This window comes from Cetorhinus maximus, chromosome 19 (assembly GCF_964194155.1).
Source record: "Cetorhinus maximus chromosome 19, sCetMax3.hap1.1, whole genome shotgun sequence".
Taxonomy (NCBI): domain Eukaryota; kingdom Metazoa; phylum Chordata; class Chondrichthyes; order Lamniformes; family Cetorhinidae; genus Cetorhinus; species Cetorhinus maximus.
The window spans coordinates 52,492,979-52,519,764 of NC_135897.1; the positions used below are offsets into that span (position 1 = coordinate 52,492,979).

Below are 26,786 nucleotides of genomic sequence, written 5' to 3' on the forward strand. Positions count from 1 at the left end.
ATTTAGTTTGGAAATGGCAGAAGTGTGGATGAGGGTTTCAGCTCAGTCAAACAGGCTACCAAAGATATACACCATCAGCTTGAGTTGGCATCAAAGAAGGTAGGTAGGATTAGGAGGCATGGGGAGAAATTTTCTGCTTTGGGAGACTACATAAGCGATGACTTTGCCCTTGCTGATATTTAGTTGGTTGATGCTGGAAGGTTAATCCAAAAGCACTGGAATCAGAGGATGTGGTGAAGCGCTAAATCTGGGTATTGGTGTATGTGTGAAACTGTCCCAATGCTTAAGGATGATGTCACCAAGGATATAGCCCAGGTGAGAAATAAAAGGGGGCTAAAGATGGGATCTTGTTGTTCACCAGAGATGGCAATATGGGTATGTGCAGAAGGAGCGGGGAGAAAAGAGGCCACCAAATACAACAGTGGCTACCAGTTTGAGCCTTCTGCCTGCTGTTAGAGTACAGCAGCCAGAACATCTCCAAGCCCCAAAATTGTATGAGTCCTGCAGGAAAAGGAATGCCACCTAACTGTTGGCCCTACGTCATTTTGCTGCATAGCTCACACCCTCCAACCTGAGGAGAGTCCTGTTGCAAGATTCACTGCTAGCTTTTTTGGATAACATTGGAAGTAGATGCCCTGGCAAACACAGGAAGTTGAGGAAAAGCAAAGTACACCTCCTGCCTCATTACCATTACCTGTGGCGATTACAAGCACAGCCCATGTTTTACTCTTTGTAGGAACCTGGGAGATCCCCAGGACCACACAGAGTGCAAAGACCTGACAAAGAGTCTGTGCCTCCTTTTCTCCATCTTGCCTGGGAATGAGCATTTTCTGGATGTTGAGAGAGCAATATTGGGACCCATATCTTCAATAAATATCAAGGGCACACCTTTTCTTTTCACAGGTGCCACCACACGTACAATTGTTCCTGCTGCCTTTCCAGTTGGCGGCAGGAGCATCAGTGAAGTTTAAATGCTGTCAAATTTTGATGTTAAAGCCGGGAGAATTATAATTGACAGAGGGCTGGGGGGGTGGGGCGGGTGGGGGAGGAGAGTGGTGACAAAAGGTTTGGGTAGTGTTAGCCAGGGACAGGGCAGTGTATTTAGGATTAAAGCTGTGAGGACTCTGATATTTAAAATATAAAATTTTTAATATATGTCTAAAATATGAGTGCTGCCTCCTTAAGAAGGGTCACTTATGGAGCTGTTACCCAAGTTGGAAAGGCTTTGTGTAGGGAGTACCTATACAGCCAGCTAGCCGGGTTGGTAGATAATGGGACTCTTAATCCCAGGGTCATGATTTTGAGTCCTGTGTTGGGTGATTATTTTATTAAATATTCTAAGAATTTTTTATTTCTCTTAAATTTTTAACAGGTTGCTGGGGAAAAAGTATCTACCTGTCACTTCAAGGCATCTTGTATTCACTACTGGAATAACTATTTGAAAAACAGTATTGTTTTGCTTAATAATTTGTGAGCCTTTTGTTAAATAAAATCCTCTGTCATAAATAAAGCTCCAAAGTAAGGTCCAGCTTAATAGTAAAGGAGAAGGTTATAAGACACCAACTTGAGAAAAATGCATAATTCAGCGACAGAAAGCAGAGCTGCACTTAAAAGCATCTCTCAGTCACAAGCTGACACTGCATCTGTGCATGTGCAGGAAGTGCTCCCCCTAGTATTACAGTACAAATAAATGCAGCCTTTGCTCTCAAACCAGAGGCCTCTTAAAAAGGAACGCACTTCTAAGCCACATGACTACAAGAGGATAAAGTAGTTTGCCTGCTTCTAGGCCATCATCACTGCAGCTTCTGATTTGTGGCTAAGGTACATTAGCAACAGCTTCATGAGAATACCATACGAATATTTCTCCACCAGCACTGAACAAGGTCAGCAGCTTTAAGCTAAAGGGACAGATCTACTTCTTGAATAAACTGCCTATAATTAGAAGTTGAGACCCTTTGCAAGGACAACAACAACTGCATTTATGTAGCACCTTTAACAAAGGATGTCCCAAGGTGCTTCACAGGAGCATTATTCAACAAATTTGACACTGAGCCACACAAAGAGATACTAGGACAGGTGAGGTCAGAGGTAGTTTTTGGGAACATCTGAAAGAGAGGATAGAGGGGGAACTCCAGATCTTTGGGCTACGTAACCTCTACCACCTAGAAGGACAAGGGCAGCAGATGCATGGCAACACCACCGCCTGCATGTTCCTCTCCAAGTCACTCACCATCCTGATTTGGAACTATATTGCCATTCCTTCACCTTTAACAGCACTGACGTTGTTCCTACAACACATGGGTTGCGACGATTCAAGAAGGCAGCACACTACCACTTTCTCAAGGGCAGTTGGGGGTGGGCAATAAATGCTGGCCTAGCCCGTGACAGCCACATCCCATGAACGAATAAAAAAATTAAAGGCACAGCTGCCTGTAGTGTAGCTTCGTGGATGCACAAGAGGCCAGAACTGATGCATTCAAATCTTCCTCGTTTTTAAAAAGGAATTCTATAATATAGACCAAAAACGGTGATTAAGCAAAAGGTGAAAAGTAAATGAAGGTAGTCACTTGTTAGCGGTCCTTATAAAACTCAAGAAGGGAGAGTCATATGTATTTTGGCTGAAAAATTGTTGAATCACCAAACTTAGCCATGAGATATAGTGGACTGCAAAGAAGGAATGTGCATATTGGAACTTCAGTGGTTTTGTATGTGCTTATAAAATAGGAAATGTCAACATATTGATCTTGCCGAATTATTTTTTAGAACATGATGCAGTTAGTTAAATTCCAACAGTTTTTTTTTATTTGTTCATGGGATATGGGTGTCGCTGGCAATGTATGCATTAATTACCTTTCCCTAATTGCCCTTGAGAAAGTGATGGTTAGCCTCCTTGAGCGGCTGCAGTCCGTTTGGTGTAGGTACTTCCACAATGCTGTTAGGAAGGGAATGCCAGAATTTTGACCCACTGACAGGAAGGAACGGACTTCCATTTCCAAGTCAGCATGGTGTGCGACTTGAGGGTGTGCCTGCTGCCCTTGTTCTTGTAAATGGTGGAGGCCATGGAGTTGGAAGGTACTGTCAGAAAAACCTCAGTGAATTGCTGCAGTGCATCTGGTAGATGGTACATAATGCAGGTATGATGCTCCAGTGGTGGAGGGAGTGAATGTTTAAAGTGGTAGATGGGATGCCAATCAAATGGGGCTGTTTGTCTTGGATGGTGTTGAGTTTCTTGAGTGTCAGATCTGCACTCATTGAGGCAAGTGGGGAATATTCTATCACACTCCTCACCTGAGCCTTGTAGATGGAAAGGCTTTGGGAAGACAGGAGATTAGTTTCTGACCTGCTCTTGTAGCCACAGTATTTATTTATGTGCCTGGGCCAGTTATGTTTCTGGTCAATAGTAACCCGTCAGGTGTCAATAATGGGGAATTCAGTGCCACTGAATGTCAAGAGGAGGTGATTAGACTCTCTTCTTGGAGGTGAATGCATTGATGATTGGAGTTTAATGAAGATTAACTGACTGAAGTGCTAATTTTTGAAAAGAAATTCAGCCAACAGTAAGCAAACATTTCCCTAAAATTACCCCTCTTTTTGTTGATATATTAAACCAATGTCCCATTCGTCTGCTGAGTTGGCGAGAGGAGTTCACCCAATATTCTGGCCAACATTTATCCCACAATCAACAGCAATAAACACAGATTAACTGGTCATTTTTCTCATTGCAGTTGTGGGACCTTGTTCAAATTGGTTGCTGTATTTGCACACAATGGTGGCTGCATTTTAAAAAGCAAGCAATTCAATGGCTGTGAAGCATTTTGAGACCCCTTGAGGACCTGCAAAACAATAAGTGCAAGTGCAAGTTTGGCATAATGTATTATGCCAGCCAAACTGAGCGGTTGCCAAAAATAATATTTTGTGGACAAAATAAATAATACATTTGCCGTATATATCTTAACAACAGGTTTTTTTGGGTAGGTGGATGAAATTATGTTTGTCCTTTTTGTCTTTGTTCTTACTCTCAGGGAAATGACCAGTACCTTTGCACGACTATGCCAGCAGGTAGATGTTACTGAGAAAAACTTAGAAGAAGCAGTCTCCAGCCTTAACAAAAAGATCGAACTCCTAGAGTCCACACAAAACCGATCAAAGCGGTTAAGGTGATACCTTTTTGATATTTTCCTTGTACTTCTTAATTTCTGAAATGATTATATAGATAAACAAATTTTAACACACGCAGGTTGAACTCTTTATGGCAATTCTTTAACCATGTCTTTAGCACCAAATGATTACAGTGTTCCTGTTTTGCTAAAGGCCAAACTGACCCAGAAAAGGCAGGAAAAGCCCTCAAAAAACCTGTGATAAATCCCAGATAACAAATGGTTGATCCTAATTAAAATGGAATGGCAATTCCAGCAAAAAGCGCAAACATTATTAGAATAAAGGCTAGCTCAATTTGCTTTCTAGTGAAAATCACGTGGTTCACATGCACGCGAAAATGTGGTAGCTGGCGCCACATTTGCCTCCAACTCTTGCATGGGCCTGCATCATACTACCTATTATTTTTTTCTCCCCTGTATCTGCTACTCATCTTAGACCTTTCAGCACCAAAATGAGACACAGTCCTCTATTATTCCAAAAATGTAGGTCAGATTAACAGGTCTTCTGTATTTTTAATACATTCTGTTTTCATAATAAACCGATCTGAGATTTTGCCTTTTTCTAGTTCCTAGAAATTTAGAAAGGACAACTGATAAATCTTCAGTGAAATATCAGCTCTCCAATTATTGTTGTTGGGGCAAGCATTGAAAAACAAAATGACAATCAATGTTTTTTTAATTCATTCACAGGATGTGGATGTTGCTGGCAAGACCAGCATTTGTTGCCCTTCACTAATTGCCCTGGAGAAGGTTGGGGTGAGCCATTTCCTTGAACTGCTGCAGTCCATGTAGTATACATTCTAGGTACACCCACAGTGCTGTTAAGAGGGCTTTAGACCCAGCGACAATAAGGAATGGCAATTAAGTTCCAAGTCGGTGTGGTGTGTGGTTTGGAGGGGAATTTGCAGGTGGTGGTGTACCCAACAGCTGCTGCCCTTGTCCTTCTAGTTGGCAGAGGTCATGAGGTTGGAAAGTGCTGTCGAAGGAAGCTTGATGAATTGCTGCAGTGCATCTGTAGTTGGTACACCCCGCTGCTACTGTGCAGCAGTGGTGGAGGGAGTGAATATTTAAGGTGGTGGATGGGGTGTCATTCAAGTGCACTGCTTTGTTCTGGATGGTGTTGAGCTTCTTGAGTGTTGTTGGAGCTGCCCTCATCCAGGCAAGTGGAGAGTATTCCACCACATTCCTGACTTGTGCCTTGTAGACAGTAGACAGGTATTGGGGAAGTGAGTTATTCACCACAGATTTCCCAGCCTCTGACCTGCTCTGGTAGCCACATTATTTTTGTTGCTTTTTGCAGCTCATTTTCTGGTCAATGGTAAACCCCAGGATGTTGATAGTGGGGGATTTGGCAATGGTAATGTCATTGAATGTCAAGGGGAGATGGTTAGATTCTCTCTCGTTGGAGATGGTCATTGCTCAGCACTTGTGTGACATGAAAGTTACTTGCCACTTAACAGCCCAAGCCTGAATGTTGTCCAGGTCTTGCTGCATATGGACTGCTCCAGTATCTGAGGATGGTGCTGAACATTGAGAAATCATCAGTGAACTTCTGACCTTATAATGGAGGAAAGGTCATAGATGAAGTAGCTGAAGATGGTTGGGCTGAGGACAGTACCCTGAGAAACTCTTGCAGCAATGTCCTGGGAGTGAGATGATTGAACTTAACAACCACAACCATCTTCCTTTGTGCTAGGCCAGTGGAGAATTCCCCCCAGTTCCCATTGACTTCAGTTTTGCTAGGGCTCCTCACTCTTACCTCACCCCTGGGGTTCAGCTCTTTTCTTCATGTTTGCACCAAGTCTGTAATGAGGTCAGGAGTTGAGTGGCCCTGGTGGAACCCAAATTGAGCATCAGTGAGCAGGTTATTGCTGAGTAAGTGCCACTTGATAGCACTGTTGCCGACATCTTCCACCAGTTTGATGATGATCAAGAGTAGACTGATGGGGCAGTAATTGGCCAGGTTGGATTTGTCCTGCTTTTTGTGCACAGGACATACCTGGGCAATTTTCCATATTGTTGGGTTGATGCCAGTGTTGCAGCTGTACTGGAACAATTTAGCTAGGGTCATGGCTAGTTTTGGAGCTCAAGCCTTCAGTACTACTGCTGGTGTGTTGTCAGGGCCCATTGCCTTTGCCACATCCAATGCCTTCAACTGTTTATTGATATCACATGGAGTAAATCAAATTGGCAGACCTCCGGAGGAGGCCGAGATGGATCATCTGCTTGGCACTTCTGGCTGAAAATGGTTGCTTCAGCCTTTTCTTTTGCACTGATGTGCTGGGCTCCCCCATCATTGAGATGGGAATATTTGTGGAGCCTTTTCCTCTGGTTAGTTGTTTAATTGTCCACCAACATTCATGACTGGATGTGGCAGGACTGCAGATCTTAGATCTGATCCATTGGTTGTGGGATCGCTTAGCTCTGTCTATTACATGCTGCTTCTGCTGTTTGGCATGCAGGTAATCCTGTGTTGTAACTTCACTAAGTTGACACCCTATTTTTATGTGTGCCTGGTGCTGTCTCCTGAACTTTTAATTGAACCAATGTTATTAGCCGATCAAGAGAAGAAAACACGCTGTAGGTTGGGAAGTACCATGGACCAATTCTATGCTCCCTAAATCATAGTGGTAGAAAATAAAGAAGTCAAGAGCAAACTGGCAGAAGTACAACTTTATACCCAGAGTACGTGCTTTAGCTAGGCTGCGATCATACAATACTCCAGCCAACGCTGACCCATGTTTTGCACTGCATCAAAAAAAAAGTATTCATAAGTTGTCAGCATCTGTCAAAAACTTTTACAAAAGCAGTAGCATAATCACAATTGCTGACACTCACTGTTACATAAAATCTCATTACCAAAACATGACACTGGAACTTGACCCATTTGCCTCACATTCACTGAAATCTGCACTATATGTAAGATAAGAGTTCACAACAAAAGCAAAGCCTAAGAAATTCTGCTAACAACTTGTCAAAATTGCTGAGTACTCAATGGCACCAGTCATTGCTAAAACCTTGACTGTGTCAACAAGAACGCATATTGGTTATCTATGGAACCACAAATGTTGCCTGGAGTTTTCAGTGTTGAGTATCATCCAAACCAAGTGTAAATTAACCCAGTCTAGCTCAGGCAGTACCAATTGATCTGGCAAGACAAGTTTTCCCTTGTATTGGGATTTCTCAAGTTAAAAACCTGCTGTTCTCTTTGAGAAGGGGTTTTTGAAGCTCTTTTAATAAAACTAATGATAATGCAAAAAAAAACTTCATAAGGAGCTTGGGACAATAACTCTGGTCCCCCTCTGGGAAGTAAGTAACCTATCGTTAACTGCATAGAAATGGTCCTCATTTACAGTGCTAGAGCCTCCCTCTCAGGCATCCATGTAATTCCTCTTAAAGTTGCAAACCTGAAACCTTAACCAATATGCCTTGGAGTTTCAAAGCACTTTGTCCAATCTACTGATAGTAGTCTTTATGGACTTTTCAGAGTCATGAATCTGTATCTAGCATGGTAGATCAAACCGCACCCAATGGAGAACCAAGAGTGTGAAATGTTCTTCCCATTAGTTCACAGGCAATTAGGAATATGTTCTAGGCAGGACATTTTTTAGACCAGCACACTGAATTTGAAGGTATTTAATGCTAGAGTTGCTCAAAATCTTAGCATACTTGCTCCAAGGTTACCTACTGCAGGAATCCCCTTCCTCCTGAATCTCTCACAAATCACAAGAAATTTTCATCTGGTTCAATGTGCTCCTATCCTTGTAAAGTCTATGCACTGGGGTCTTGGCCTAACAACATAAACTAGTTGTACAAATTCCAGAATAGACTGAATGCACAGGATCCTGAAAGATTTTCCAGAATTTTTGTATAGTATCCAAAGTGCTATCTTCATTCTTCAAAGTATACGTATCCTCCACAACACCACGATTTTATTTCTGGGGAATGGGGTGATTAAATCGGTTTTCATTTAGTTTCATGTAAACATGATCTGGCAGTATTGCAGAGGTCTGTAGGCTTGTTTACAATATAGAAGCAGGAGACCACGTTCAGCACACCTTGACGACAATGTCAACACAACATTTTCATGTATATGCAAAGCGTATCATTTTTCTTAAAGCCAGTGAAACTTAATATGTATTCAAAAGAATGAGGTCTGTATCATCTAGGTAATTATCTGCTCAATGCATTGAAGCTTCCTCCTCTTTTGACTGGACACAGCTACTTTCCTATAAAGTTACACCCCTATCTTCACAACTGGTATTATTACCCATCCTTTGTTAGCGTCCTTTTCCATAGCCTTCCAAGCTTCCCAACCCGAGGATTATGATCTGTATATTCAAATAAGATTGAGTACATTCATCAAGCATGAATTATTTTGTTTTTAAAAATGAATTGTAATTGTCAAACTTTATTTACCCAATATTATTCCTTCACTTCTATGTAAACTCATATACCATATTTGCTATAAATCATAAGCTACAAATCTTACAAAGGTTGCGGCGATTACAGATGGTGTTACTTTGGATTAACGTGTATCCAATAGATGAATTTTAGAATCTTCTTATTTGGAACATTTTAATCTGAAAATTGCCTTGGCGATTTAAGCTCTGATTCTTATTTGTCATGCACCAAGATGGAACTGTACTGGAAATTGGAAAGTAACGTGGGCCAGGATTTTACTTATGGCAGGCGGGCTGGGCATGGGCGGGTGCGGAGCCAATCGCTGGCTGCGATCGGCTGCATGCCGCCATTTTATATGGGCGGGCCTTAATTGGTGTAATGCACTGCCGGTAGCACTCAGCGCTACCTGTGTGGGAGGGGGGAGGAGGGAGAGTTGGGGCCTGCGCTCTTTCACGCACATGCATGCGAAAGAGCACAGCAATCTCCCTGAGGCATGGAGCTGCCTCGGGGAGATTGAATAGATTATGAAGCCTTTTAATAAATGAAGAAAAAATTTATTTAAACATGTCCCCTCATGTGACAGTGTCACGTGAGTTGGGATACGTTTGTGAAGTTGGGAAAACTTATTTAATTGTTTTATAAAAGTTTCAGGAAACATCCTGCCTGTGGATGTTTCCTGAAAAATGCGAAGGCTGCTTCGAGTTTTCGCCTGCCCGCCAACCTTAAGGTTGGACGGGCAGCGTTCTTAAATACTTTAATTACATTCTTAATGGCCTTAATAGGCTGTTGACATTTTAGCGGGCTCGCAGCTGCCTGCGGTGTGCGCCCGCTGAACGAAATATCGATGCACGTCCGATGTCATCGCATGTCATTTTACGCGTCGGCGTGTCGGGCCCACCCCCGCACACTGACCAGAAGATTCAGCCCATAGAAAAAATAGAAGCAGGAGTAGGTCATTCGGCCCTTCAAGCCTGCTCCACCATTCGATATGATCATGGCTGATCCTGTATCTCAATGCCATACTCCCACTCTCTCCCCATACCCCTTGATGCCTTTAGAGTCTAGAAACCTATTTCCTTCTTAAATATATTAGTGACTTGACCTCCACAGCCATCTGTGGTAGAGAATTCCACAGGTTCACCAGCCTCTGAGTGAAGAAGTTTCTCCTAATCTCAGTCCTAAATGGTCTACCCCATATCCTGAGACTGTTACCTCTTGTTCTAGATCTCCAGCCAAAAGAAATATCATCCCTGCATCCAGTCTGTCCAGGCCTGTCAGAATTTTATGTTTCAATGAGATCCCCTCTCATTCTTCTAAACTTCAGTGAATATAGGCCTAGTCGGCCCAATCTCTCCTCATACGACAATTCTGCCAGGAATCCCAGGAATCAGCCTGGTGAACCTTCGCTGCACTCCCTCTATGGCAAGTATATCCTTTCTTCGGGAAGGAGACCAAAACTGCACACACTACTCCAGGTTGGGTCTCAGCAAGGCCCTGTACAGTTGCAGTAAGACACCCTTGCTCCTGTACTCAAGCCCTCTCGCAATGAAGGCAAGCATACAATTTGCCGCCTTAACTGCTTGCTGCACCTGCATGCTTGTTTTCAGTGATGGGTGTACAAGGACACCCAGGTCCCTTTGTACACCAACATTTCCCAATCTATCACCAATTAAATAATACACTACCATTCTGTTTTCCTACCATAGTGGATAACTTGAAACTTATCCATGTTATATTGCATCTGCCATGTATTTGCCCACTCACTCAACTTGTCTAAATCACCTTGAAGCCTCTTAACATCCTCCTCAACACTCACATCCCCACCTAGTTTTGTGTCATCAGAAAACTTGGAAATACTACATTTGGTTCCCTCATCCAAATCATTGATATATATAGTGAATAGCTGGGGCCCAAGCACTGCTCCCTGCGGTTGTTATGGTACAGCGGATGGTAAATGCTGAGCTGCTCAAATCCCAGAGGGAAACTTGAAACAGCTGCCACAACTGTGTTGCAATTTGTAATTTTTTTTTTCGAGATGCATGCCTTAAATTCAGTAGTAATAAGCCCACCGAGTCTTAGAGGTTTTTTACAAAACTAAATGAAACATTTAAAAGTAGAAAAGATTTTAAGCGCACACACAGGTCTACAGATTACTACTATAATAACTCCTAACTCCCCTAATTAATCTGACTCCCAGTTACATCTCCGTTAAGGCAACAGTAAAACAAAGAAATAAATTTCAACAGACCCAGGCATAGCACACAATACCCTGGACAGTGATATTCACAGTGAGTTTTCTTAGCTTCAGTTCCTGTAGACAGCAGCTTGATGCATAGAGGCTTGGAGGCTTTTCACATTTATGTTAGATCTTAGAATTTCTTCTCCCTCATCTCCTTTATACAGGTTTCTCCCTTTTTAAAGTAAATTCCATTGTTCCAATGTTTTTGCAACTTTACTTTTTCTTTAATATCAATCTTTCACAGTATTCATATTATCAGTACCCTTTGGGTAAAATAAATACACTGTTTGACTTAGCTTCATATGGCTAGGTGTAATATCCCATGTTTATGTATTTAGTATTTCAAACCTATTTTCCCTTCTGATACCTCAAAAGCTCCAGACTAGCTGTCTCTAATTCAGTTAAAACCCCCACACATACATCCACACAGAGAAACTAATCCAAACCATGACAGTGGGACCCCACTGGTCACTGCCTGCCATTCCGAAAAAGACTCATTTATTCTTACTCTTTATTTCCAGTCCACTAACCAATTCTTAATCCAGCTAATATATTACCCCCAATCCGATGTGCTTTAATTTTGCACACTAACCTCTTAAGTGGGACTTCATCAAAAGCTTTCTGAAAATCCAAAATACACCACATCCACTGGTTCTCCCTTATCTATTCTAGTTGTGTCCTCAAAAAAAACTCCAGTAGGTTTGTCAAACATGATTTCCCTCTTCCAATGTTCAGGGAGGATCTGCTGTAATTTTCTAGCATTGAGCAAAAGTGTGGATGATTTAAATTTACCACTGGCAGCTGTTTTCAGCTGTGAAGGAATTCTCTCCCTAAATCTCTTCTCCTCTCCAACTCTCTTTCCTCCTTTAAGATGCACCTTAAAATCTACCTTTGACCAAGTTTTTGGTTATCTGCCCTAAGATCTGGCATCAGATTTTGCACAATAACACTCCAGTGAAGCACCTTGGGATGTTTTATTATGATAAAGGCACTATATAATTGTTATTGTTGTAGAATAACAAAAATTAATGCAGACAATTTGCAAGTATTTTTATTTAACAAGGTGCCAGTGGATTGTATTATAAACTTGATTGGTATATAATGGAAATAGTTTTTAACTTGTACTTATTTTCAATACATTTTTCTTGCAGAAACAAAGCAACGTGGCTGGAAAATGAACTGGACATATTTACAAAGCAGTACTTGCAGACAAACCAGTGAAAACCTGCTAACCTTTTTTAGAACCTACATTTGTCCCATAACCCTTCTGATGGGGATTGACACCAATGCTGCCATAATGCTGTGTAAAAAATACAAACTTCCAGTCTCTTTTATATACAGTAATGGTTTTCAGGGATCCCTTTTCTCAACCCTTCAGAAATCTAACCAGGTATGCATAAAGATGCATAGCATTCATCTAAATTCAAGTAGGATCACTTGAAAACTAGTCATTGCTGAGTGGGGTTATCTGTATCTTGATGGATAAATTTTGAGATGTTGAAAACTTCAATATTCAGCATCATAATTTAGCAGAGCATGCAAATATTGCTGTTAGAAATAATGAAGAGTATGTCATTGATGAGCATTGTTTGAGATCAAATTGTGAATCTGACAATTATTTCATTGGTTAGGAAGTGCATTACTTACCACCTTGGGTCTTTTAAGAAAGAAAATTAGAAATATCAATAATTTATTCAGTATCAGATAAAATGGAAATTTTCTGTTCATTATCTAGACAAAAAATTAATGTGTCGGTGAGCTGTATGGACATCGATCATTGTGGATGCATTACCTAGTCAAAATGCAGTAAGCCTTTAGTCACAAAAAATCTAAGCTATGTGAATCCTTAAATGAAATACCCGCTTATGCATATTTACATGTAATTACTTTATCATGATTTTACTGATCAGCTCTTTCCCCTCTACATAAATTAGTAGTCATATTGATAGGATTCACTTCCATTAAACTGTGTCCCTATAGAAAATGTTAACACATAAATTGATGTTGCTGAAAAAAGTAACATGTTGCCAAAGCTTTTTGTCTTGCATTCATCAGGACAAATGCAAAAATGCCAAATTTCAGATGATCACAACATTTTTTACTAGAGGAAAAAAGACCATTGGTTGGCAAGTTGACTCTGATTGGCCAAGGTGTTACCATGGAGAAAGTAAGGGGGAACTAAAAGCTTCCCAAGCTCTCAGATAATTCAAAATAGACACAAGGCTTGAACATATTTCTTTTATTTGCAGAGAATGGGTCCCTGCATATGAATGTATGTCACTTCTAGCAAGTGTAAATGAGCCACATCGAGCAATTATCTTTAATTGCTACACTAACAACCAATTTAAGTACTCAGGATTATTCATCAAGTGCTGCCCAATCATGGAATTATATTGAACAATTGACATTTTGTTTGGTGTTTGCAAGCATGGGCTGGTTGAGTTCATTTTGTACTCTGCCTAGCCAATGGAACATGCTGGCATAGTACAGACTATGCTTAACTAGCCTGCTTTCAAAACCCAAAACAAAGTGTTTACTGTTCCATGTGATTCCGCGATTGGGCAGCATTGGCTGAACAATCCTGAGTGCCCTAATAGCTACACTGACAACCAATTTAAGATAATCAGTCAAGCTCAAAACGTGGCTCATTTATGCTTGCTAGAAGCAACATGCATTCATATGCAGGGACCTGTTCTCTGCAAACGTTAAGAAATACGCTCAAGCCATATGCATTTTTTTGAATTATCTTTGAATTTGGGGAGAACTATAGTTCCCTCTTGCTGTTCCATGGCAATGCCTTGACCAATCAGCATCCCATTTTTTCCTGTAGTGTAATTTGTTGCGATCATTTGAAATTTGGCATTCTTGTTTATCCTGATGAGTGCAAGATGTAAAGCTTCAGCAATGTGTCTTTCATTTCAGGAATAAATTCATGTACGAGCCTAAAGCAAGCAAAGGTTGTGCGAATCGGGCTTCAGCCAATTAATCATGTAACTAATGACTGGATATTATTGCAGAAGTCAGTCATAGAGGAAGCAAAGCAGTAAGGAGTAAAATTGGCTATTGTGTGAGGGGTTCCCAAGGGTGCTGCAACTGCCTTGTCCTAATTTTTAAGTACACTAATACAATTTGTATGTGAGATCAAAAGAAAATTTAATTATCAAGCTACACTGGAAGCAGTTGCTGTGTATTTGCAAACGATATTCAGTAATACTACCTCAGGCCCGAAGTATTACTTGCATCAAGAGCCCTCCATTGAAACTTCAGAAGATATTCAGCTAGCCTAAAACTGGACTTGACCACCCACCTGTGGCTGTTATCATAACCTAAATTTCATATCAGGCTTTGTCACTCGATTGCAAGTTAGGTTCCGTCATTATTAGTAGATTAGCAAAAGCAACATTTTGATGTGACTTTTTAAATAATTTAGTGATGTCCTTTAAAAGTTCAATTCCAAATGACTTTTTTTATTAGCATCACCATCAGAATGAATGTGAATAATACAGTACCGGCAGACTAGTTGCTTTAGAATTAATGTGTGCTAAGATTCAGACCAGTTTACTGGACATACCAAAGAATAAAATTAAAGATAATAACTGCACTGAGTTATAGGTTCCAGCTATTTAAATTTAGTATAGTGGTTAACTTTGTGTTGTATGGATACTTAAATTGTCATAATTTTATCTAACACACATTTTAAGTTTATTTTCAAAAGACTTGTTTGCATCTATGAAGAAAGCCACTAAATCAATTCCATGACTTGTTCTAATCAGCAAATATCCCTGACCAAACTAAACTGATCTGTGCCAGTAATTTCCATGGGTGTTACTCCATCAGAAACCATGTTAATGGCTTGTTATATGATTGCATTACCACCTGCTACATTGTGAAAATTCTGATTTATGAACTGTAAATCCTAAAGCTTCCATCTTTATTTACACAATATATCTCACCCTTGAAAAATGGCTTACCAATATTTGAGTTTCAAATTGATTTTCATTAAATGGGAGGGGGGTTGGATGATACTTTACGTGTTTGTACATAGCTGATTTTTGGTGTTAAATGACTTTTTGTAACTTTATGGAGGTTTCTCCAAATTTCTTGTATATGTTCCCCTTTACTAGATTCATCAGATGTGAAAGACAAACCAAGTTTACATTCTTTGAGTATGTATACTTGTAGCTGCTGTGCAATTTGGTAATAAATTATTTGAGTTACATTGCCTTAGTTTATCATTAAAGGCCTGCATTAAAAATGAAGGGCAGTAGTGGAGTGCAACCTTTTCACATGTACCATCTGAGGATATGGTGTGTTGTGATTTTCAAATTAAGGACTGATTCCGGGAAACGGAACACAATGATCTCAAATAATTGCAGCTAGGATAGTGGAAGGGATATCAAATGATAAGGAGAAAAAAGTATGTCATTTGCAAGGGGAGGGGTAAGAATAGGAGAGACACAAACGTGCGAATTTGGAGCAGGAGTAGGCCACTTAGTCCCTTGATACTGCTCTTGCATTCAGATCAGCCATGATCTTATGGAACTTCAAACTCTCACCCCTGCCTACCCCCAATAACTTTTCTCCCCCTTGTTAATTGAGAATCGATCTAGCTCTGCCTTAAAAATATTCAAAGACACTCAAAGGATTGAGAGTCTATGATAGGCTGATCCCATACATTTGTATAACATAGTCTTTGCCACCCTGTGCATGGCAGTTTGATCTATAATTGAATTTCAATTATGCAACTAAAAGCAAGCATGTTGACTAGATTCAATTAGGATTTTTTTGGCTCAAATTTTAATTGTGCTCTGGTATTAAAAGCCATTCAGAACTGAAATGTAACTGTTAAATTGTAGGTCAAGTAAACAAGTTAGCTTAAAAAAAGGTGGATTGCACCTACCCCTAAGATGATTGAACATTGTGGAGACACGAAAAGGATAGAGGTTAGAGCACTTTATGTGCAAATTTTAAAAGTCTGAATAGCATTTTCCTTGTACGATCTATCTTTTACAAAGTGGGAATATTGTACAAAGTGTTTAGTGGGTGCAAACTCAATTTTGCAGCACAGTAGCACTTTGGGAAAGTGTAAGTGACACAGAATACAGTATAAAAATACAAACTTAGCTAAATATTGCTATTCCCATGAGCTTGTTCAGTTGTATTAGATTGACCATGGCACATTGGCATGTTATATGGTGGTATACATATGATTTGTATATTAACCTATTTGCTACTTATTTTTTGGTTGAACATTTCAGCTAGAACCCTTCTGGAAGATTCCACTAAAAGGAAGACTCATGTCAAAACACACTCCATTTTGTAGGAACAAAAAAGTCTGAGCAAAGTAAAAATGGCATTTCTCACAAGCAAAAAAAAAAGTTGCATCTCCATCAGTGGTAGGCTACTACAGTGATACCTCCCCATTAGCAGTATCTCCAAAATAAACAAGCAGGGCCAGCCCAAAAGCTATCCAAATTTCAGAAACCATGTAAGGCTAAGGATACAGATTACTCTATGCCAAGGCTTTCTGGGGTAGGGAAGCTCAAGGTGGTTTCAAGTCATACTGTCTGCAGTTTTCTATGGAAATATCTTCTTGGCTTCAGATTCCTTGTGTCCTATTTTAACTGCAGTTTGGAGTCTTGTTTGCATTTTGTGGAAATTGAAGGAACAGCACGTAAAGGTTGGAGTTGAGACACTTAATAAGGTATACAATAATTTAGTCTTAAGTACCATATCTGCACAGGACCCTTCATTTCAGCAAAAAAAAGCTATTTAATAGCCTTGGTTAAAAGCATCTTTATTGGTTACAATCAATTTATCGCAACATTAGTTTCACTGAGCCACTGTACAAATACAAAGAAAGTTAATGTGAAAACAGACTATAAACAAAGATACAGCAAGTGAAGATCATTTCATATTTTATACAATAGCACAATAGGAGAAAACACATGGCACGAATCGCTGGTTTTATTGGCTGCAGAATAAAACTTATTTTTATTTTGATACAAAATCTAAAGGCAGTTCAGTATTACAAAATTGGTGTTAATACTGTAACCAGAGAAAAAGTTGAAACACCAGCTATGTAAAGTTCTGTATTATACAGGCTGAATAACTGGTTTTGCACTTCTCAGACCAATGATTTTAATACTGAATTTGACAGCAAATTACACAAAACTGCATGTATATTCTGCATATTATTTTACACTGTAGATATCCACTCTGGAAGGCTCAAGGCATTTCTTCTGTTGGTCTGCTTTAGAGTACAACTGATCACATCTGAAATGTACATTTTATCCTGAATCTTCAGACCACTCTATCCTTGAAGCAATACATTTGAGAAAATAATTTAAGTTTATGTATTGCATTCAAGTTGTAAGTGCACATCTTCACTTCCGAGGTGGATATCTAAAATGGGCAACACCCAAGTTTTTCAGCATTTATGATGTTAAACCGACCCAAATTTAACCACATCGTCAAATCAAGCTCCATTTTCGCCATTCACTGCAGGGCATATGAAAGCCATGTGCATAACCCAGACAGGTTAAGCCAAGCAATCTTCAGTACAATTTGCTAGACTACACAATTCAAAAAATCAAAAGGCATGACACAGGCTACTTAAGCCATTAATGTTGGTGCTAAGGACTATAATGTACATACGTACTCATTAGAATTAAGTAATTATTTGTTTTAAAGTATGGCTGATAATTTTAAAGGTTAAAAGCATATTTGAAAAGCTCCAGGTCAAAAATATACACTTAAAGCTGGAGTTCTATACTTAAAACTAATTATGGCACATTGATTTTAATTGAAGGCTTTGCAAAGTTCAAAAAGTTTAAATCAGATGCTTAATGTTTTGTTGAAATTAATTACATAGCAAGCTCATTTTACTCCATACATTACCTGGAAGAGGTAAATGTATTTGTATAAAATATTTCTCAGGTCTGTTAAGATGGAAGCTATTTTCAGGGTTTACTGGATTGAAAGATATTCAAATAAATAAGTCCAAAGGCAATCAAGATTTTAAAATTACACCTGCAAAAGATAATACTGGCCTGACTTTAAGGAACTGCACAAATTACTGATGAATATTCTTTTTTAAAAAAAAGCTTTTTCTCCAAAGCTGCTATTCTGGGGGAGAGCTGGCTACCTCAGCCTAAATTTGCTTGTAGTGTTTGTTGGTCCCAAAGCTTTAAAACTGACTTCTAATCAATGCACTTTGCTACTAAAGATACTTGTGTTATTGGCACATCAATGTAAACAAAGCTAAAAATTAGATTTATGTGGTTTATGAGGCACACATACACCCAAGACTGGTCAACAATTTGGAGTGGTGAGTCATGACACTCAAGTCATACTAAATCAACAAGACCTTTATGCAATTCAATACTTTTCTAGTCGCAAATGGTCTTAAAGTAAAACCAAAATGAATTTCAATAAATCACCATGTAAACTATGCACTTTATATTCAGTTGTAATTACTCATGCTTCCAAATGTTTGGTAATTTATTTTTTCACTTAAAAAATCCAACTATTTTCCACATAAATTGTCATGTTGGGCATGTTAGAAAAGGCCATTTATTACATTATGTAATCAAATTTCAGCTTTAAAAAATGCACACGCTCAGTTTGATACTTAGGGAGAAAAAAATATTTTCCCCCACTTACCCTGAATGTTAATCACAAGCAAAACTCTAATAGGCCAGCAGCTAAATTCACTATATCAAGTCAAAATAATCAAGAAGGCACCAGCTTCAATTGCACATTGTTTCTGTTATATCTGATTTTTTTTTGGGTGGCGGCTGATTATTTGTAGGGAAGGAATGCAGAAAATGTGTTCCACTCCTGATCATGAATGTGTGGTTCCTGCTGGAAAGTGCATATGTAGATGCTAGTTGAGATCATTGGACTGAATTATGATGTCCCCAGTTATATGGTCCATCACAGTCCAGGTACATGCAAAAACTCTTGAGCAAGATGCTGCCAGCACCTGTGACCCTTCATAAATGTCACCACCATTAGCAGAGAATGGGGGTTGGGAGAAAGCAGGGGAGAGACTTGGGTATACAGAAACACAAGATAGGCATTGCCTGTTCTGGGTGCAAATCATTAGATAAGTGTTACCATAAAAGACTGATGTACATGCATTTTCTTGTAAAATGTGCACCAGCATTTTGTTTCACATGATGGACCCTGCTTCTGTACATCTGTGTATGGTTAAACAGTGCATATGCAATCACAAAACAAAGCATACAGATGGAATGTTTTCTATAATTAAAAACAAAAACCGCTGCAAAAAAAAACACTCACGTGTGCACATATACGACCAAAGTTAAATTTTTCACAATAAGTTAATTCACAAAAAAAATCTCAACAGCAACCAATTTATCCATCACTAAGTTCAGAGTGTGACTTCTGATAAATACAGGCTAGAAACTTAGTTTTAAAAATGCATTTTTTACATAGACAAATGTTACATAATAGCTGCTGTAATGTGTACATTCCTTATGTACAAAACAATACAGATTAGCAGATTTTAAATGAGCAAAAACCCTCCAAACAATTCAGCCATTAGAACTAAACAATGGTTAGTTGAAATATTTTCTAGTCACCATGGTTACATGTGCTAGCCCCTTTTAAAGTTAACAGTTGTCAGGGTTTTTTTCCTCGTAGATTTGCCTACTTTACAGAAGCCTTGTTATACAATTGTATTCAATGATAGAAAAATGTCACCTGCAAATACTAGGTAAAAAGAATGTTATTTCATTGCTGTTGACTGCAGCTTAGGCAACCCAGTCTCAATGAATGATATTCAGGTGACATTTCTTCAATTCCAGATTTTCAGGAAACTGTCCCATGATCCTGTTGCTACAGCCATTCCATCATCAGTAATACCTAAACAGCTGACACGATTGTCATGTCCAGGAAGCACTCCTGAAGGAAAGATGAAAGAAAAAATATACATAGATGAGACAAAGAAATTTCCACTTGAAAGTTTGGCAACTAAATCTTCACAGTGTTAAAAGCATTACAGCTAATTAACCCCGCCCCTCCTTTTACTAATACAATAATTGCTTTGGGTCTGCTAACAATTATTTTCAAACCTAATTTATTTGAGTTAGCCACCCATAGTGGAAATTGTAAGATGATACACCTTAGGCATATTTAATCATTAACACTCAAGATGCGGAAAACATTGACAACCCTTAAATTGCTGACTTTGAAGTGTTTGCATATGTAACCAAGATGACTCAGAAAACGTTTGAAACTAACCACTGTATAAGTTTTAATGGCTCAATTTTTTGGAGGATCTGCTAACTATTGCCCATTTCTAGTTGCTCAAGGTGGTGATGGACCTTCCTGAACACCTCAGTCGTTGAGGTGACAAATTCCAAGATTTTGACTTAGCAACCTAAACTGAATGTGTTGAGGTTATTGGCATACTAATCCTCCTTTTGTGATGAACAATGAAGTGCTTCAGTTAAAATACATTTTGTGCCCTTACTTCCCTCTTTATTGCAGTATCAAACATGGAAGAGTACTGACTTTTAAGTTGGTAGCTGGTAATCAGGTTTACTTGGACCCCGTTGAGTCTCAAGACTAGAGTCAACCAACCGTAAGGCCACAGTGCCATCCCCTCGCCCCTGTGAATCTAGCCTGCACCACCTGCAGGGCACACCCAAAAAAGGTCATGGAGTCTGGAATTTTTTGCTGAGACACAACTCAAGGTACAACTATGTCTGGTTGTTGCTTGACTAATCTGTGGCTAACTCTTCCAACAAAGGCACCAGACAAGAAGACTTTGTTGTTTTATACAGCCCAGTCCTATGTTATTAGGTTGTCTTATGAGGAAAGGTTGGACATGTTAAGCTTGTATCCACTGGAGTTTAGAAGAGTTAAGAGGTGACTTGATTGAAACCTTTAAGATCCTGAGAGGTCTTGACAGACTGAATGTGGAGAGGATGTTTTCACTTGTGGGAGAATCTAGAACTAAGGGGTCGCACAATTAAGACAGATGAGAATTTTTTTCTCTGAGGATTGCAAATCTTTGGAACTCTCTGCTTCCACTGTCTTTTGAGAAAGAGTCTTTAAACAAGGGGATGAAAGGTTATCAGGGGTAGGCAGGTATGTGGAGTGGAGGTTACATTCAGATCAGCCATGATCTTATTGAATGGCGGAGCAGGCTCGAGGGGCTGAGTGGCCCACTCCTGCTCCTAATTCATATGTTCGTAAATACATATAAAAGCATTTCCCACTGCAAGTTTACAAGTTGGCAATTAGAAACAAATAAAAGTCACTCCAAGCAAAGTTACAATTTTGTATTGATGGTTCCTTCAGGAGCAGAAATCAGGAGTATCAATCTTCAGGGCTTTGTGCATTGGTTAATGCCCACAAACACTAATTTAGGCATGTCTACGGTAAGATATTCATAAACGGAGTTGCAAAGCTAGATAAGCTATAGGAAAGAACCCAAGAAAACAAGGAGATAAATGGAAACAAATTGTGTCAATGACAGAAGTAACAACTGCAAAGGTGCTGTGGTGCACAAGGTCACTTCTCCAGTTTAGCATAGGGACTCTCAACTACAAGTAGCATCAACATAAAACAGATCGGTCATTGCTCATGTCAGATAAGCACTCCATGTAAATGTTACTCTGATCATTTATTGTCTGTAATCAGCCTGTTGATTTATAATTGTCCTCATTAACAAGGTCATTAAAGCACTCTTTGTAAGATTGGATAAACACATCAGGTGGCAAATGCAAGTCGTCAGTGCCCATCTCCTATAACAATTTCAATTCTGATGAAAGATCACTGACAACAACTTGCATTTATATAGCATCTTTAACATAGCAAAGCATCCCAGACAGGAGAAGCTGTTCTGTAGCAGTAAAATATACAAAACAATCTCCCGACAATCCCATCTTAAGGGCTAAAATATTTAACAATACCAGTCATCGAAGCCATGCACGAACTCTTAGATCAATTCTATTTTAGCACATAAAATCATGCTTGTGGCTTAGCTTACATAATAAATTCTTCTAAAAAAAACATGCATAGTTTTACTGACCTGCACGATCGCCCTTCAAAGAGTCCCAAACATTGCAATTAAAGTCATCATACCCTGCAAGCAGGAGGCGCCCACTTTTGGAAAATGCAACTGATGTAATCCCACAGATAATGTTATCATGGGAATACATCATCAGCTCCTGGTCTGCTCGGAGGTCAAACAATCTACAAGTGGCATCATCTGACCCAGTGGCAAATGCATTTCCATTAGGGAAGAACTGTCAATTGAAACAGAACACAATATCTATAGCTTGCCAAATTGTAACTATGTTAAATAGAATATTTACAAAAGTACATATAAAATTACATCTGATAGTAGAATGATAATGTAATTGTCAATTATAAAACAATTAGTTTTTATTATTAAACTATGTAGAATCATAAATCATAGAAAGGTAACAGAACAGAAGGCAGCCATTTGACTTGTGTCCATGCCAGCTCTCTGCAATGGCAACCTAACTAGTCCAAATCCCGCCTTTTCCCTATAGCCCAGCAATTTTTTTCTCTTCAGGTTTTATCCAATTCCCTTCTAAAAGCCATAATTGATTGTATGCCTCCAGCATACACACAGGCAGTGCATTCTAGATCCTAAACACTCACTGCCTAAAACAGCTTTTCATGTCACTGTTGATTCTTTTGCCATTCATCTCAAATTAGTTTCCTCTGGTTCTTAACCCTTCCACCAATGGGAATAATTTTTCCCTAACTATTCTGTCCAGACCCCTCATGGTTTTAAACACCTCTATCAAATCTAAATCTCAATCTTCTCTTTGCCAATGAGAACAGCCCCAGCTTCTCCAATGTAGTCCCTCATCCCTGGAACATTCTTGTAAATTTATTTCCATACCCTCGTTAAGTTCTTTACTTCCTTTCTAAAATGTGGTGCTCAGAATTGAACACAATACTCCAATTGAGGCTATGTATACAATTTAGGGCATGCACAACTTGGTTTTGGTTTAAAACTATCTATAACATATCAAGTGGAAGTCAGCTTATACTTGACTTCACCAACTGAACAAAAATTACTTCTATTTCAAGAAATTATTCAATAGGCATAAACTTCGTCATGTATCCATTACCACCAGAAATTCTACCCTTTTATTTCATTGAGATAACCAGCAGTATACTTACACAAACTGCATTAATATCAGACACATGTCCAGTGAATGACTGTCTGCACATTCCGTCTCTAATATCCCAGAGTTTGGCAGAAGCATCACAAGCACCAGAAACAAAAATTCTCATGTCAGGACTAAGAGTGAGACTCATGACGTCCCCAGTATGTCCTGTAAACATGGTAGTTTGATGGCCTGTTTCAATGTCCCATAATGCACTGTAAATACAAAAATGCACATTCATGCTTTCACAAGTACTATAAAATGGAGAAATTATTTTCACAGGGGCAAGTTTTCTATACAATAAAACCATTGGTTTAACAAATGAGTGTGGGTGGAGAGGAAAAAAATCAGGAATATTATTCTAGGTTGCTCCCATAGATGTCGTAAAAGATTTTTGAGTGTCCATAGCTGCCTAGCTCTAAAGTTGTATCTTTCCCTAGTTTCTCTCAGATATCCTCTCATGCCCTCTCTGAGCTCAGCCTGTTCATGAAGTCCAACTCCCATGCCCTCCACCCTATTACCAATAAATTGCTGAGCATCCAACATCTCTTTCAGGCCTCCATATTAGCCGATATAGTAAACGGTTCTCTCCTGGGTACCACCATTCCACTCCTCCAAATCCCATCCGGGGCTTCTCTATCCCTGCAAACTACTCGTCCATGTCCAACCTTCCTTGCCTTCTCTTTGCGCGCACCCCCCTCCTCCCCGCCCGGCTGTCACAAAGTCTGTTGCTAGCAATTCTATCCCCCTCCCCAGCCACTGTCTCAGGCTGAACCAGACTGTGTGCAACCCGCTCCATCAGAAAGATCCTCTATTTCCACCTATCCAACAGTGACCATCTCCACTCCTCTATTGCTGAAGCCCTCATCCATGCTTTTGGTGACTCTAGAATTGGTTATTCCAATTCCTTCCTGTCAGCTGTCATCTTTCTCCAAATCTTTTGATTCCTGCACTTGAGGCTAAAGCAAAACTCTGGGCAGAAACTCCATTTACATCTGATCCAGATCAATAAGTTTCTTCAGGCAATCTATTAATGTTGTTTTTTTCAAAACTAACAGCTAATTTTTCTTCTGTTTATTAAAGTCATCTTCCACCTTCCATGAAGTGAGCTTATCCAAAGCCCTGCTGCCCTTATCCTAATCCGCAACATGTCCTGCTCATCTATCGCCCCTGTCCTTGCTGAACTACACTGGGTCTCGGTTACAAATGCTTTCATTTTAAAATTCTCATTCTCATGTTCAAATCCCTCCATGACCTCACCCCTCCCTATCTCTGTTATCTTTCTCCAGTCATACAGCCCTGCAAGAACTGCATCCCTCTAACTGCACACTCTCTACTCCCCAACACTGATGGTTATGCCTTCAGTGTCAAGGCCTGCAAAGTCTGGAATTCTGTCACTAAATCTCTTCACCTCTTCTTAAAACTAACTCTTCATCAGGGAATAATAAAAACTAGCCATTCTCTCAACTGGTATCATGGAAGCACTTAGTGGTTCCCCACTCCCCTCATCATATACATAATGCCTATTTTGATGAACTGAAAGACAAAATTTTTACAATAGAACTATTTTTGGATCACAACTTCATACAAATGCCCTAGTAATTTGGTTGGGTTGACAAAGCAATAGAAATAAATACACAAAATTCCCCAAATTAAATTACTACTACAGAATTAAGTAGCTTAAAAATGTACCAGTAAGCATTTACAGGATATCACACTTCACATTTTCCCTTGTTGAATAATTTGGATAAAGGGTTTTTGTGCATGAGAATATTGCGGGAGGTCACAGAGGTATAAGTACAGTGCAGACGCAGCTAGTGCAGCAATCTGGCAGCGTAGAAAGCAGCAAGCAATGCAGACATCCTTTGAGAGTGTGGCATTCAGCAACTAGGTTTTCAGTAATGCACACAGAGTGATGAAACCTCAAAAGTAGTGCAGTTTGGAGGATGTCACTGTGGGGTAAAGAGCAGCATTAGGGTGCACAGCGAAGTGCAAAATGCAGTCGTTATAAGGGATTCAAAAGTCAGAGGGGCTGATATGCATTTCTGCAACCAGTGAGATAAGAGGAGTACCACATAGTGTGTTTCCTTCTGCGTGTCAGAGAAAAGGGCATCACTGGGTGGACACAGAACCTAGAGTGGGGAAGGGCAGCCAGATGTTGTGGTCCATGTGGGAACTAATGACATAGGAGGGAGAAGGGTTGAGGTCCTTCAGGGTCAGTTTCAGGATCTAAGAAGGAAGTTACAAAGTAGGACCTCAAAAAAAGTTAGTAACCTCTGATTTGCTTCCAGTGCTGTGCTAGTGAGATTCAAAATAATTAAGAAAGATAAGCTAATGCGTGGCTGAAGAACTGGTGCAGGAGTGAGCACTTCAGCTTCCTGGAGCATTGGGGCCAGTTCTGGATCTGGAGATGCCTGTTCAAGCTGGATGGGTTGTATTGGTGGGGACCAATGTCCTCACAGAGCAGCTAACTAGTACTATGGGAGAGGGTTTATACTAATTTGGCAGGGGATGGGTACCAGGATGAAACATTACACAAGGTCCTAAATAGGAACAGAACTAGGTCGTTTTCAGCCTCTCAAGTCTCCTCTACCATTCAATATGATCATGGCTGATCTGATCATGGTCTCAACTCCACTTTCCTGCCTGTCCCCCAACTCCCACTACGACCTTTGAAATATTAGGGGAGAGATAAGGTGCACAGAGGAATGGGACTAAAGTAAATAACAGTTTCGAAATCGAAGGAATCAGACAGGAAGGAAAAGAGCGGCTAAGATGGCTTTAAAGTGCTTGTACATAAACGCACAGAGTGTGATAAATAAGGTTAGTGAACTGCAGGAATGAGTCATGATATTGCAGCTCAAAGGAGAAAATGGAAACAATATTCCCGGTTATAAAGGTATTCAGGAAATACGGGGGATGTCAAATATCCAAATATAGGCTAGAATTCTAACAGTTGTAAAAGCCAAAGGGGTGGAGGATGAACCCAAATACTTACAAGTGAATTTTCTTTATCAAAGTCCTTCCAGCCTAGAGGAAGGAAACAGTGTTGGCATCCTAGCTGATCTTTCCCTTTACTAGCCCAATGAGCAGTCAGGTAGGTCATTTATAAATACGCTTTGAAAGGGAAATAATAGTGACAAATCTTTTTTTTGTTTTGTGGGTGCAACCAGCAGGGTAGATAAGGAAGAACCAGTGGATGCAGTATAATTGGATTTTTAAAAGGATATTCAACAATAAGTCAAACAGTGGTTGTTACACTATTAGATTATTATATATTATATAACATCATTACAGGAAGGACATAACTGCTCTGGACAGAGCATGGAGGAGATTTACAAGAATGTTGCCAGGGCTTGAAAATTGCAGCTATGAAGAAAGATAGGCTAAGGTTGTTTCCTTAGAACAGAGGAGGCTGAGGGGTGACTTAATTGAGGTGTACAGAATTATGAGGGGCCTAGATAGGGTAGACAGGAAAGATCCGTTTTCCCTAGCTGAGGGGGTCAATTACCACGGAGCATAGATTTATGATGATTGATAGAAGGGTTAGAGGGGACATGAGGAAAAACTTCTCCACCCAGAGGGTGGTAGGCACCTGGAATTCACTGCCTAAATTTGAAGCTGAAACGCTCAACTCATTTAAAAGGTACTTGGATATGCACCTGAAGTGCTGAAACCAGGTGCTGGAAAGTGGGATTACAAAAGGAGTGGCTAGCGTTTTTCTCTTCTTATGGCCGGCAAAGACACAATGGGCTGAATGGCCTCTTTCTGCACCGTAACTTTTCTACGGTTCTATTACAG

The 26,786-nt window shown here is 39.7% G+C and overlaps 2 protein-coding genes across 3 annotated transcripts in view; one reads left to right on the forward strand and one right to left on the reverse strand.

Annotated features, from left to right (window-relative positions):
• Positions 1–15,017, forward strand: part of LOC144693806 (mitofusin-1-like) — an 80,534-nt gene extending 65,517 nt beyond the window's left edge. Inside the window, exons 17-18 of the mRNA XM_078563855.1 lie at positions 4,023–4,157; positions 11,952–15,017. Of these exons, the coding sequence (XP_078419981.1) occupies positions 4,023–4,157; positions 11,952–12,021 (205 nt within the window). The 3' untranslated portion in view covers positions 12,022–15,017. The remainder of the gene's footprint in view (positions 1–4,022; positions 4,158–11,951) is intronic.
• Positions 15,018–16,580: 1,563 nt separating this feature from the next.
• Positions 16,581–26,786, reverse strand: part of LOC144693800 (guanine nucleotide-binding protein subunit beta-4) — a 74,953-nt gene continuing 64,747 nt past the window's right edge. For both annotated transcript variants that reach the window (XM_078563849.1, XM_078563848.1), the window contains exons 8-10: positions 22,999–23,200; positions 21,869–22,085; positions 16,581–19,731 (exon numbers count right to left, since the gene is read on the reverse strand). In XM_078563849.1, coding sequence (XP_078419975.1) covers positions 19,625–19,731; positions 21,869–22,085; positions 22,999–23,200 — 526 coding nt within the window. In that variant the 3' untranslated portion in view covers positions 16,581–19,624. The remainder of the gene's footprint in view (positions 19,732–21,868; positions 22,086–22,998; positions 23,201–26,786) is intronic.